At 32.4% G+C, this 15,250-nt stretch overlaps 1 protein-coding gene across 2 annotated transcripts; it reads left to right on the top strand.

Moving 5' to 3' along the window:
- The first annotated feature begins 1,779 nt into the window (after positions 1-1,779).
- Positions 1,780-14,972, top strand: LOC134700217 (uncharacterized). 2 transcript variants are annotated; one of them, XM_063561574.1, is made up of 7 exons: positions 1,780-1,981; positions 7,497-7,587; positions 9,586-9,905; positions 11,146-11,453; positions 12,247-12,464; positions 13,091-13,164; positions 14,798-14,875. In XM_063561574.1, exons 2-6 carry the CDS (start codon positions 7,531-7,533, stop codon positions 13,118-13,120), a joined length of 933 nt encoding a protein of 310 aa, XP_063417644.1. In that variant the 5' UTR covers positions 1,780-1,981; positions 7,497-7,530; the 3' UTR covers positions 13,121-13,164; positions 14,798-14,875. The 2 variants fall into 2 exon arrangements, with proteins under 2 accessions (XP_063417644.1, XP_063417643.1); XM_063561573.1 differs by lacking the exon at positions 13,091-13,164 and having other exon boundaries at positions 14,798-14,972.
- Positions 14,973-15,250: the final 278 nt, after the last annotated feature.

Genomic DNA, 15,250 nt, shown 5'->3' with positions numbered 1-15,250 from the left:
TATATCAGTCTAAAGATTTGCACAACGGTATATACTTTTATATATATATATATATATATATATATATCACTGAAGAGACATTTATTGTCGAAATCCGGATATGGTGTACTAAAGAAATATTGACACCGAATGTTTGTGGCACAACATCCTGTCCACAAGTTAACAATTTTTTTTTCTGTGACGTATTAAATTTATAATAAGATCCATTTTGTTACAACCTGTGATCAATTTTATTTGGCAATCGCCAATGGCAGTCAGCAGGGTTAAAGAACATCAGTTGTTCGACCTGTTAGTCAAATGCGTTTTGTTTAAATATACTTTTTCACTCTTTTGGTCTTTTGGAAAATGTTGTTTGTGCTGTTTTTAGACCCTTCTACAACGAAATTTGTTTGACATGCACACGTATAAAAATTGCGGTTTTTATCCAACGCAGTCATAGGTTTGAACGTAGTTTTCAATTTAGACTCGTATATATATATATATATATATATATATATATGTATCAGCGTATTATATATATGTGTGTGAGAAATCAATAAAACCACTTAAAAACAACTAAAGAAAGATTTCCGTTAAGTTATAATTGTATTATTACCTAACGGAGTATGGCCAATATAGAGTTAAACAATATACACCGTATAACAACTAAAGTAGCTCAAGTGCTTTTAAAGGAATGTTTTTTGTTATTTTTTAATTTCAAAATAGAACGAGTAAAAGTCAAAATTGGCGAATTTTGCGAGCACCTGGCATTACCGATGTGTCGGTTTGCTCATATCATAAATTACTGTGATGCCATCGATAGAAAAGGATTTCATTTAAAGACGACTATTCCATTGCTGGATGTACCAGTATTACAGTTCATGAAACAGGTAAAGTTATGTTAAATTAAGATTGCCAGACACGTGCATACTATTCTTGTAGTGGTAAACATTTGTTTATTTCATATTTTTGGATATATGGATTCAAATTAAAAAAAAAATACCATATGGAAAGTATTTTCCAGCTGACATATAGTCATTTGTCATATACACATTTAATCTGCTAAAAAGCCAATAACATTATATGCTCCAGTATTTCAAACCCAATCTTTTATAGAAACATGCTTTACAAAGTACAAAAAGCTTATGAAACTTTGTTGGTGTTTCAGACTATGTGTTTTAATCAAACAAATTCCTGACACTTTTGTATTCCACTCGTACCATAAACAACACGAAACCCAAACATTATGCTAATATGTAATTTTAATTTTAACTTTACAATATATATAAAAAACTGTATATTTCCAAAGCTAAATTATAGTAAGAGATTTGAGTACAGGGCACCTCAGGGCACCTCCCTATTAATTTAGCATTCGGATGTTTAACTCTACTTCATGTGCTAGCTATTTGATTATTTTGACCAAAGATAATTTTGGAATGGATAAAAAGTAAATTATGCTGTAACATAATTGTGAATACCATTTCATCTAATTTCAGGTTTAGAAACCTCGTGAAGATGACCTAAACAATAAACATGGGAACAAGATGGACAAATATCTAATATTTGCAATCGTAATTGCTCTAGTGGCAATTATCGTAGTACTTTTAATTTCGTATCGTTAATTATGATTGTTTGTGCTACTGGTTGTATATTTTTTATTTAGAATTTGAAACTATGTCAAACTTTTTCTCATTTTAATGTGAATTTTGTTAATATGTAATATCTATAACTATTATAATATAATTATTGTATTACGTTGTATTTGAAACTTATAGCAAGAAAACTAGCAAGTTTTTTTTAATGTATGCATTCGCGTCAATTTGAGAAAAAAATTAAATACTAGTTTCCGTTTACCATTATAGGATATATCTACTTGACACATATTGCTCGTTTAGAAAAATCGTACGTGTGTCTAGTGTGATCAAATAATCGTAACTTGACATGAGTGAAGGACAATATAGTGCATGTGTTAATCTTTTCGGTTGTAGCTTATTGTCAAAAGGTAAGATCTTATTTGTTTACATTTATTCAATAAACATATGTTATTATTATGGAATTATCGAAATATAAATGTATTGTCTTTCACTATAATATGTATTTGTTTGTGTTATGATTTAAAGTTTGAGAAGAGGGACGAAAGATACCAGAGGGAAAGTCAAACTCATAAATCGAAAATAAACTAACAACGCCATGACTAAAAATGAAAAGGACAAACAGATAAATAATAGTACACATGACACAACATAGAAAACGAAAGAATAAACAAAATGAACCCTACCAAAAACTAGGGGTGATATCATGTGCTACGGAAGGGTAAGCAGATCCTGCTCAACATGTGGCCCCCGTCGTGTTGTTTATGAGATAACAAATCCAGTAAATAGTCTAATTTGTTAGGTCACATTTATGAAAGGGAAGGAGATTGTAGTTACGACGTAAGGAACATATCCGATATCATTTGTGAAACAGTTATTCCATAACGGTCAACCAACTAGTGATGGCGTTTTTTAAATTAACGAAAACATGATATCAAATTCACCATTTTGAACTCTAAATTTAATAGATTTCTTGTGAACAGCAATCCTTTATCAAGAAAAAAATGATAGTGAATGCAAGCACGGGAATATCGTATCAATTGGGGGATTTAAACACCGTATGCAGGTGCTGCTTGAATGTTGCTACGTAACGGACGCTGAGGTGTCAATTTTTATTGTGCATTTGTAGCATTTCATTTTAAAGATACATGAGTAAATATTTGCTACGTTATGTTTCGCAACTATACATGAATACTGTGTTTACATATTTTATAATCTAACAGTTTCAAGAATTTTTTGAAATTTGCGAATTATACTACTTTTACTTTCTTTTTACACATTTGTTAACTTCAAAATATAATTCAAATTCGTTCTTCTTAACCATGTTAACAAGGAACTATTTAAAAATTTTAAAATAAATCTAATTTAAAATGTGTTTAAGTGTAGTCCGTGATCACTACAAATGTAACACACAACCTGTTTGGATAAAATGCTTACACTAGAAAAACAAGTGTAATTTTTAAAACATACGAAACAAAAACGTAAATGTTTTAGATTAAACATATCTGCTTTTGACAAATTTCCCCTGTTCATCGTAAAACACACGTGTTCTACTTTAAACGTTTTACTGTAGACAAAGGAATTGTACATTGTTTTGCGGTGATTGTTTTGCGGTTTGGAAACACAAAGTAGTCGGATCAGCTTAAAAAAAACCCGGATACCTTAGTGAAAAAAAGACACAAGATTAAAGTTTTTAACCCTACAATTCCAAAAAATAAGAATCATTCCTGTGCTTTTTGTACATATTATTGCCCATTGCTTATCAGTAAAATTTGATTGAAAAATAAAAGAACCTGTAGTACCGGAAAAAGGATAACATTAAACAGATGCTTGACATCCCGACAGGGATGCACATTGACAGAGTGTCATCGCACAGTTATGGTACAAACGGATTACCGTTTTTAACATTTGATCACTAAACACACAGGAAAACAATCCCGTCTTCGTTTATTCACATTTCATTTTACGTCATTTTGTGACGTCATGATGCGTTTCAACAGCATACAGAATACAGAATACCAGCCTAACAGGTCCGATACCACAATTGTCGTCCCTTGATTTTCGCTGTTCACGAATATAGTCCCTAGTGTTGACAGTGGGTTACTTGCCATTAATGTTTGTACCCCTTCCAATTTTATTTCTTCATGTTTGATACCTCAAATTGTAAGTAGGGGGTAAAATTAAACTGTATTTAGGTCCAGAATTTTAAAGGAAAGTAATGATTTGGTCCAGCTGAAAAAGGTTAAAAATTAGCGCGTCGGAAGCTGTCAAAAGATTTCAAGACGCCCTAAACATAAAATTGTCCATATTTTGAATTAGAGCCGATGCAGTTTTCTATAATTTTGATATACAACACACTGTAAACAATTCTTTGAGAAAGCGCAAGTGGGATTTTTTTTATTTTCATTCATGTTCTAAAAGAAATGCACTACGAAATTATTGTGGTCGCGGTCCAACAGTTATCCCAAAAGTTTTTGTGAAGTTATTTTTGACATCAAAATAAGAAATGTAAGTACTGATATTGTTTATTGTTAGTTAATTTCAGTTCTTTTCAATGTGTATCATGTGTATCGATTGATTGCTTGCTTTATGTACAGTGGCAAATATTTCATGCATGTTAAGGAAAACAACAAGTTCACAATAAGGTTCTTGTGGGACCTGTAATAATTGTTGACCCATATGTATGGAACGCCATCACTGCCTTATAAGAAGAAACTACTATGACATGATGCAAATGTTGCTTACATGATGTGAATTCTCCTTTATATGATGTGAATTCTTCATTACATGATGTGAATTCTTCTTTACATGATGTGAACTCTTCTTTACATGATGTGAATTCTTCATTACATGATGTGAATTCTTCTTTACATGATATGAACTCTTCATTCCACGATGTGAATTCTTCATTACATGATGTGAACTCTTCATTACATTATGTGAATTCTTCATTACATGATGTGAATTCTTCATTACATGATGTGCATTCTTCTTTACATGATGTGAACTCTTCATTACACGATGTGAATTCTTCATTACATGATGTTAATTCTTCTTTACATGATATGAACTCTTCATTCCACGATGTGAATTCTTCATTACATGATGTGAACTCTTCATTACATGATGTGAAAACTTCATTACATGATGTGAAAACTTCATTACATGATGTGAAAACTTCATTACATAATTACATGATGTGAAAACTTCATTACATGATGTGAACTCTTCATTACATGATGTGAAAACTTCATTACATTACATGATGTGAAAACTTCATTACATTATGTGAAAACTTCATTACATGATGTAAAAACGTCTTTACGTGATGTGGTTGTTTCATTACATGATGCGAACTTTCCTTATGTGCTGTTAAAATAAAAACCCTTGTACATGATGCGAATACTTTAGTGTATGATGTGAATATTGCAGTACGTGATGCTAGAACTGCATTACCTGATGTGAACGTCACCTTATAATTATACGTCATGTAAAATGTTTAATGAGACCATTTAAGGGTTCAAAACTTGATAGAAGCGTGCTTTGTGTTTTTTTATTATTAGGTTTGGCCGTTTTCGGTATTCTGGTGCTCCATAACTCCTCAACCCAAATCTGTGCCCTATATTCACTATAAACGTTTTTTTGCACAGTCCATAGGCTTGTTAATGATATATAGAATTTAATTGTAATTAGGCCATTCAAGGGTTCAAAACTTTATAGAAAAGTTCTTGTTGGTGTATTTTTATGGTAGTGCTATTGTAACGGAGGGGGTCGGTAACGACACCTCCCGGGAGGTGTAGTTGCCAGTATTGTGTCCCTATTCGACCATCGGGCAACCTGATATCAGATTATGGCTGAACAACAGACAATTAATCAAATGAAACTATGTTTATTCACAAATGTACAATAATTGCGGACAAACGAGAGTCAAAAAACTTTCTTAAATGAAGTTCAAAAATAGAGTAATTTCAAATGTAAAATGAAAAATAAAGTGTTCCCAGAGTTAGTCTTTAGTAAAGTAAATTGGCTTCGCGTTGTGTTTTAAGTAGTAACACTGCACCAAGAAGAGGTGACTAACTCTAGCGAACTGCACCGAAGTGGTGACTAACTCTAAACTCAAGTGGACTGATACAGTCCGGCGAGTATTTCGAGGCCTGTACAAGGCCGTCTCCGACTGAAAAACAATTAAAATCCTTATATTGGCATTAAACCGGATAACTTTAACAGAAAAGGTACTCAAGACAAATTGAATAAATTAATATTCATAAAACATTACAGAAACATCAAAAGTTAAATACTAAAACAGTTAAATTAACAATCCTTACTTTTATCTCACTATGGAGTTTAAATCAAATAAAACTTAAAATAAACATTTAATCAACAAATAATTAATCTATCCAAAATTAAGGAGAATTAACTAGGCACATCTATTACACTACTATAGGGTTTATATTTTAGGAAACCTTAGTATTATATACTAAATGTTTATGAGTCCCTTACCAACGAAGTTGAAGGGGACTTTAATTAGGTTTGCACTATGTCCCGTCTGTCAGAATGTCCGTCCGGAAAATTAGCTTTCCGCATTTTTTAGTTTTAAACACATTTATTTATAGTGGATTGGATACAAGATTTGCAACTTATATAAATCCCTTTCCACTTTGCGAATGTGAGTGCTGCCTTGTAGCGGCATTAGCCTACTCGTTTTCGAAATCTACATGGATGTCTTTTACGTGTTAGAGATATGGCACTGTTGTTGGCCATGCTTGAAGATATTGATTTGATATTTAGTATATAGTAAACCCATGACAAGTTACAGATCAAGTACGAATTGTGTTCCGGTCTGATGACTTTTTGCAAAGTTATAGTCCTCTACGGAAGCCGATAAGGGACATTCAAAAAACAAAATGTCGTAATTACGACATAGCATGTCTTAATTTCGACATAACATGTCGTTATTACGACATCGCGATGTCGTAACTACGACATCGCTATGTCGTAATTTCGACATAACATGTCGTAATAACGACATCACTATGTCATTTTAACGACATAGCTATGTCGTAATAACAACAATTTATATATATAAAAGAATATGTATTATGATTGCCAAGAGACTAAATGACACAGAAATTAATAAATATAGGTCATCATAATGCCCCCAATAATTAGAAAAAAAAACGCATAGTCAGCTATAAAAGAGGAACGAAAGATACCAGAGGGAGAGACCCCGAAATGCTGCGTGGCAGACAGTGTTATTAATTAATTGTTATAACGTCCGAGAGGTCCCGTGTTCTTATAAAGATGTTTTGACATAATGAAGTGTTCACATAACGTCATATGTCTTTCTTACCTCGTAATACCCATTTGACATAACGATGTATATATTTTGGCATAATGTAATAGAAATACGACATAAAGATTTTTTAACATAACGTAAAGAAATTTTCGCATCATGTAATAAAATTTTCAGATTAGGTAATGAAACAACCACATCACGTAATGAAGTTTTCACATCATGTAAAGAGGAAACCACATCATGTAATGAAGTTTTCACATCATGTAAAGAAGATTTTACATCATGTAAAGAAGAATTCACATCATGTAATGAAGAATTCACATCATGTAAAGTAGAATTCACATCATGTAAAGAAGAATTCACATCATATAAAGGAGAATTCACATCATGTAAGCAACATTCGCATCATGTCATAGTAGTTTCTTCTTATAAGGCAGTGATGGCGTTCCATACATATGAATGACAGGAAGTTTGGAATGCACTTGAAAATGAGGGTAAATTAAAAAGGGAAACAAAATAACATTGTAACAGGCCACATACATGTATGAAATCCTTAAAGAGTTGTCCTAAGAGAGTACAACAAACAATTAATGATAAGATTACAAATGTTTTATTTTACTGTTTTCCAGCAGTGGGAACATTGGAGGGCATTCAAAAGAAAAAATGAAGGACACAGAAACGGGCAAAAGAAAAAAAAAGGAAAAAAAGACTGAAATCATGGTATGTAATTTTTATGCACCACCGATAAGTGGCAGTGATATATAGTGCTACCTATGTCATTCATATCATTCTGTGACTTCAATATTTCCAAACAAAACAGTTGTCTTCACTCGGTTTTTCAAATGATACATTTATATATACATGTACATATACTGAGTCATGTTAATATACATACATAATGAGATATGTGCATTTGTGCTGCACGTATTATCAGGGTCTACCTTTTGATTTAAAGTCCACATGTTAAACAGAGCATTACATAAAATCTCAAGATCCTCATATGACCATAATATCATTGAGCAGAAAACAGAAAAAAAACATGGAAAATACAAACTTAAATTTATTTGTAGGAGTCATGCCAAACAAAATAATATGGGTTTTAGGTTACAGTCATTCTGTCGATATTGATTACAAAACTGGGATGTAGGTACATATTGGAATACAATGGAGTATGATTGCCAATTACATATCTCTCCATTAGAAACCTAATGCCATAGAAGTAGAGACTATAAGGTACTGTGTGGCCTTCAACAATGAGCAAATTCCATAACCAATAGTGCAAATGCAAGCTATCAGCTCAATTATTGTACATTTTCGCACATTGTACAAATATAAATTACACGATTATTTTTTATACGCCCGTCAAAATTTTGATGGGAAGTACTATAGTATACAAATGTCCGGTGTCCGTCCGTCCGTCCGTTCGTCTGTCTGTCCGTATGTCCGGCGTATATATGTCGCACCGTAACTTGAGATAGAACGACTTATCCAAATTTCATGAAACTTAATATCATTATTTCTTATGATGGTTAAATGATTTGTGTATTTGTGAAAATAAGATTCAAACTTTTAAGAGTTACGGCACTTTGTAACTAAAACAGGGCTGTGTTTTTCCCATGTCAAACCGTATCTCAAAAACGATTCTTGATTATGGCTTTAATCTTTAAACACTCCTTAGTTATATTAATCTTAATGTCTGTTAACTTTTTGGTGATGATTTAAAATATCAATTTTGAGTTATTGAGTATTCTGTAATAAAGGGGGAGGTGTTTTTTTACATGTCGCGCCATATCTCAAAAACAATTTATGATTATTGCACAAAACTTTAAACATGTCTTTGTTATATAAATCTAAAGATCTGTATACTTTTTGGTGATGACAGATACAAAGAACATTTAAATAGCATTGTTTAAGCCAAGAATCAATTATATTGAAACGCAAAAATAATCATTGATGAAAGATTTAAGTAAAAACTAACAGGTGAGCGGTTTAGGCTCTCAAAAGCCTCTTGTTATTTCTAGTTTTCATTTTACAACTTCTCCATAGTTTTCTATTGAAATACATTTTACCTAGAACAGATGATATCGTTTAGCAGCGTTAATACCTTGATTCACAACTCGACAGAGGCTCGGATTACAACATTTCAAGATAAAATAATCACTGCCAAACGTCCATTTTTTTTTAATTTTACGTTAACTTATATGTTTATAATGTTAAGCATTCACAGAGTACATGCATGTAGTACATTTATGTTGTAGTTCTTCTAGGTGATACACCATAGATCGTGATTGTCCCGATAATAAAATGTTGCGTTGTTAACTTGTTAAATTAATGTCCTCGGCAAGGGGAGGCTTGAGCATCAGCAGAAGCTAGGCGTGTTGAAACCGCCAATTGTTGAAGGCCGTACGGTGACTTATAGTTGTTAATGTTTGTGTCATTTTGGTCTTTTGTGGATAATTGTCTCATTGGCAATCATACCACATCTTTTTTTTTTGATAAACTCTTCATATTTCTCTTCAAAGTAAGGAATCTGTAATTCAGAGGCTATTGTCACTAACAGTCTGTTATACGATATATGTTTTTCTCACTCACGAATACAGTCATTTTATTTTCGTTCAGACATTTCTTCCCAATAAAGTAAATCGATATTTGACCTTCTTTTTTGCTGCTTCTTTTTAAGACATTCAGTCAATTCCGTATATATATTCATAATTCCAGATGAGCCGAGATGAGTTGAATACCTCTTCTGTAGAACAAGTTTGCCATCCAGCAAATCGTATCATTCCACACAAAAAACAAGAAGATGATCCAAAGTATATAGAAAAAATAAATCTGATTAGGGAATGTCAGGAAATTGTCGGAACTGATCATTCCAAGAGGAAACCATTGAATATAGCTATCATTGGACTACCCGGTGGAGGGAAATCATCGCTATTGAACACCATATTTGCTAGTTTTAGTACAAAGTGTTGGGAAGATACAGTTCAATTTGGTTCTTTTGGTGAACATGATAAACAGTTCACAACACGATTCAAAAGGTGTTTATATTTCCTTTATTTTTAAAAAGTTTTAACTTTTGAAATTTTAATCAATAAATAAGAATTTGATAGAAAAACAAAATCAAACGTTAACGTTTTCAATAAATATTGAATGTTTTCTAGAAACACATTATCGTTAGTTTTGTTGAGAGTTTTTTTTTGTATCTCTAGCTTTTTGTTATGCCGCGGTGGCAACAAAGCAGATGAAGGTGTTACGGATTACTTTTTGGTGATCGACAAGACAAAAACACCCCATCAATAATATTCAGGCAGGATCTATGAGTTTCGATGACTGCGAAGAGTAAATATAATAACTTCTGAACAATTAAACTTACACATATGTATATATTATGTAATTTTGTTTTGCATTCAGAGCTTTAAGTAATCTATGCATACTGTAAACTGCGGCATCATAGTAAAAGGCTCAGGATTTCCACAATCTTCATGAAATATTTATAAAACTTCATATTGGAGATAATTTCATTACAATCTGTGAAATAAAAAAAAAATGGTTAAATTCTGTATGTTTTCTTTTTTCAAACAATATAGGTCGCATTTCTGTAAATATCAACAATGCAGATCTCCATAGGAACTCATTTAACGGCTAAAACTGTACCACAAGTACTATGAAGTATTGGTAACAAATATATCCATGAACAAAAAGTTCATATGCACTGCTATTGTTTTCAAAGGTCAAAATATAGGGTTGTGCGACATATTTTCAACGTTTATTTGTTATGCCCCGAACTTCTAAGAGTTTTTAAAAACTAACTCTCAATTTATTTACTACGGTAACCTCTAGCTTGACTGTAAGATTATTACAGATTTCAATATAAAGAATTTGTATATGTATATTTGCTGATAACATTCCCAAGATATAACTCTATGAGATGAAACATAGAGTTCATAACTTGGGAACCAGTACGTAAACAAAATGAATTATCTATCATGATATTCTACGTCTCCCCAAAAGAGGCGGGGTTTGAGAAACAGCTGTACTTATAAAACGCAACCTTTAGCAATAAAAACATAATGATTACAATTTTGGTAAAGAAATTCAAAATTCATTTATCAACCTCCAAGAATCTCATTGCTCAATCCACCAAGGTTTTACGATATCCAATATTTTTACAGAATCTTCGATTATTTTTTGCAATTGTATTAAAACAATATACTGAAGATGATATATAATTTCCTATTCTACACAATATTTTAGTGTAAACGAAATGTTTCATTAAAGCTTCCCCAAAGACGTTTATTACAAGCCAAAAGACACTTATCTAATGCCGACGTTTTTGGACATGACTGGGTTCGAGGACGAAGACTCTGCAAAATCTTTGGAGCTCCTCGAGATGGTATTTGCTGGTAGAATAAGGGAAGATGAAGAATTGAAAAGTGCATTAAGCTTTGGAATTATGAAGTTCATTCGAAAGTTTCTGTGCTATCGTCCAGTTGATCGGATAATTGTAGTCTGTACGTCAAATCCTGATGTTCCTTTATCAAGGGACTTCTTCAATGCTGTATGGAAAGCGAAGAAAAAACACTGGGGTAACTATGAAATGCTAGTATTGTATACATTAGAAAAAGCATTAATTTGTTTTAAAAGATTTTTTTTTAATATTATGAGGTATTCATTCATTTACTTATATGTAGTGTGCATGTGGTTTTACATTTGAAATCCTATAACAGACAAAGATTACGTAAACCATCAGATGACTATAAGCCATTTGTAAAAGTCTTATAAAATTTTATTTATGTTTTGATAGTTTTTTGATACCTTTACTTTAACTGGTCAATGATAAATCTATGAAAAATCCAGAGAAAACATTTTCCTGTCAAAATTCCGATGGCTAATATCTCGAAAACCAGCACATTGACCTCTGTAATTGTTTTGATTTTTTGATTCCTCATTTAATCCCTGATTGATATATACTAGTTTTATAGAAATTTTTTTATTTGGAAACTGAGCAGCAAACCTCCTTAAACAGTATAAAAGTGTACTTTTTAATCAATATCATGGCGCATTTCTAAACGCATCTTTTAAATAAAAACAAAAGACAGCACAAAACCGCAATATAATGCATTAAATCCAAGTAGTTGATATAGATCCTCCAATATATTGTTTCAGTTTAGAATAGAACATCATTCTTTAGATTTTGACCCTATGAGTGATATTTAATTCCTCCGAGAAGGTAAAAATGTAACACCACCCGAAACGCAAGCTTATTTCAATAATCTAGAGTTAGAGGAGGGAAAAAGATCTCTGCGCAATGCTAGGCTAGGTAGAACAACCAAAGTAGCTCAATTACCGTTAAAGTAATGTATTGTTTTTCTTAAATAGAAATACCTGTGTATGGGATAATGACACATAAGGACAGATACACACCAGACGAAAGACGAGTAAAAGTCAAAACTGACGAATTTTGCAAGCACCTAGCATTACCGCAGTGTCGGTTTGCTCATATCATAAATTACTGTGATGCCATCGATAGAAATAGATTTCATTTAAAGACGACTATTCCATCGCTTGATGTACCAGTATTAAATCTTATGACACAGGTAAAGTATGCGGTGTTTTCTGCTAAATTACGAATGCTAGACACGTGAATACTATGCATGTGAGCCAAGGCTCTGTGTTGAAGGCCGTACTTTAACCTATAATGGTTCACTTTTTTAAATTGTTATTTGGATGGAGAGTTGTTTCATTGGCACTCACACCACATCTTCCTATATCTTTGTAGTGGCAAACACTTGTTTATTTTATATTTTTGATGGATTTAAATCTAAAAAAGATACCGTATGCAAACATCTTATACGTTCAGGTATTTCACACCAACTCTCGTTTTAAATTGAATATCTATATGAATTAAAAAATTTAAAGCAGCCACATTATAGACGAACAGACTTAAATGTAACCTGTGCCGACATTTACGGATTGATACCGGACATTCACGGGGGTATAAAAGTACAAAAAGCTTACTAAAACTTTACACAGACTAATTCAGAAGGGATATGGTTACGATACTGTATCAGGTAATTAAAGACGGTATATTTTTGTAATAATGATAATTTACGCATAGGATCTTTGCATCGGAAATAAACACTTTTATTCGGAAACCATGATGCTTAAACTTGATGGTATGATTCTAAATCACTAACGGGACGGATTGACTTAATTTTCATAGGATGCAGAGTTAATCTTTGGATCAGTTTAAATGAAGTCTGGAACTGGCATGTTAGTAACTGCTAGTAGTCCTTTGTGAGTTTATATATTATTGTAATTTTGCTTTGTTTCTTCTGTTACCTACTCTCACATCGGAGTCGGACTTCTTTTAAACTGAGTTTTACTGTGCGTTTTGTTGTGTGTTAATTTACTCTACATGTTATAGAGGTATACGAGAGGGTCAAGATTCAAAAAACATATTAAATCCTAGCCGCATTATTGCAGCTGTCGCAAATCAGGATGCTTGGCCTTCGCAAGGCAAGCGTGTTTTAAAAATAAAACAAAGTCAAATTATATGTTTTGGAGTTGAGTATGTTGTCCATTTTCACGGAAGTAATGACGTTACGCACGATGTTCGTACATGTAAGCGTAACACAACGTCGATAATATTTCGTAACGTTCAAACCAAAAATTCGACAAGTGCGACATTCTTGTAAGACTCCGCAAAATCGACGGTGCCTTTTAACTAATTGATGCATTTTAGTCTTTAGAAAAAATTAAGAAAAATATCATTTTAAAACATCATAAAATTCTACCATTGTGAGAGCACTGATAAGCAAACAATTGACGTGCATTTGAGTTGATTTCGTTTTTACGTCAAAAAATGGCGGTGCGACAACCTTGTAAGCCTTTGAAAAATCGCTCATAAATTACCATATATCATTTTTCAGGATATTTGTCTTCAAATTCATAAAATAAAGCAAATTAACATTGATGTAGTGAATACAAATACTATTTTTTTTTTTTCATTTTAGATAAATGTTTTTTGATTCTCAAATCTGGAATCCTAATTTTTTCACCGTGGGACAGATGTGGCCTTGTAGTATGGAACGCGTTTTCTTTCTATGACGTCACCATAACGTCATGAAAAGTGCTTAAAAGACTGAAGGAACCATTCTGTTTAATAATGGAAAAAAACGTTTTTCAAAATATTAAATAGTTTTCACGAAAATCATAGTTTAGAAGTTTCAATAATTGAATAATGTTACGCGGGACAACCTTAAAATCGCTGTTTTTTTTTTAAAGTGAATCTTGTCGAATGCAGCATTAACATATTTTGGACTTGCATCTTGCCAACAACACCGAATTTCAATGAGGTACGAACATCGCGCGTAACGTCAAAACATATTTATATGTAGGGGTCAGCTCAAGCCTCCTTCGGAATGCGGTTGTTTCTTGCTGTGTTGAGGACCCATTGATAGAAGACTGTTGTTATTTGCTCTTTTGACATATTCTCCATTTCCATTTCCATTCGGAGCTTTATTGTCTTCTATTAAATTAGATCCAATTTTATATATGTAAGACTCAGATCGACGTCCAGTCTCTAATCGACGTCCGTTCATCAAATCGAAGTCCAAATCTGACGTCACAATAAAATAGCATTCCAAATCGACAGCCAATTCCATGCCTGTCTAATCGACGTCAATTTTTTTTAAATTTTCTAATCGACGTCCGATTTTGGGCTTCTCTAATCAACGTCCGTTTTGGACACAGCAGGGGTAGCAGAACCTCAGAGAAACCCACTATCAGTTTAGCATTGGGATGTTCAAGTCTATTTCATGTGCTCGCTTTTTCTTATTTTGATCAAATATAATTTTGGAATGGTTAAAAGTAATTCATCATGTTCATGTTCTAATATAATCGTTTATACCATTTCATCTCATTTCAGGTTTTGAAACCACGTGAAGATGACAAAAAAAAGAAACATTGGAACAAGGTGGACATATTTTTAATGTTTGCAATCATAGTTGCTGTAGTGGCATTTATCTGTAAAGCACTTTTAATTTCCAATCGTTAACTATGATTGCTTGTACTACTGCTTTTATACTTTTTATTTGGGATTTAAAACAATGTCAAACTTTATTGTATTTTAATGTGAATTTTGTTAATATGTTATATCTATAAAACTATTATAGTATTATTTTTGTATTACGTAATAATTACATAAGATGTATGTGTCATTATAATACGTTATTCTGATTGGCTAACAGCACATCACATGCTATTCCGTAAACAATTGCATGAGACAATAACATTTATCATGCATGATGACAAGAGGTCCCACAATAAAGTGCACAGGTGAATAAATAAAACTGGATAAAAATCTTGTTTTCATGATCCT

This window comes from Mytilus trossulus, unplaced genomic scaffold (genome assembly GCF_036588685.1).
Source record: "Mytilus trossulus isolate FHL-02 unplaced genomic scaffold, PNRI_Mtr1.1.1.hap1 h1tg000128l__unscaffolded, whole genome shotgun sequence".
NCBI classification, from domain to species: Eukaryota; Metazoa; Mollusca; class Bivalvia; order Mytilida; family Mytilidae; genus Mytilus; species Mytilus trossulus.
Note: the sequence above shows the minus strand (reverse complement) of the source record. Positions and strands in the feature narration are given on the sequence as shown.

Excerpts from the sequence above, each read along its gene's own strand:
- LOC134700217 (XM_063561573.1), top strand. The coding sequence starts at position 7,531 with ATGAAGGACACAGAAACGGGCAAAAGAAAAAAAAAGGAAAAAAAGACT. Across the intron at positions 7,588-9,585 it reads AAAAAAAGACTGAAATCATG|ATGAGCCGAGATGAGTTGAA; the intron begins GTATGTAATTTT and ends TCATAATTCCAG. Across the intron at positions 9,906-11,145 it reads TTCACAACACGATTCAAAAG|CTTCCCCAAAGACGTTTATT; the intron begins GTGTTTATATTT and ends GTTTCATTAAAG.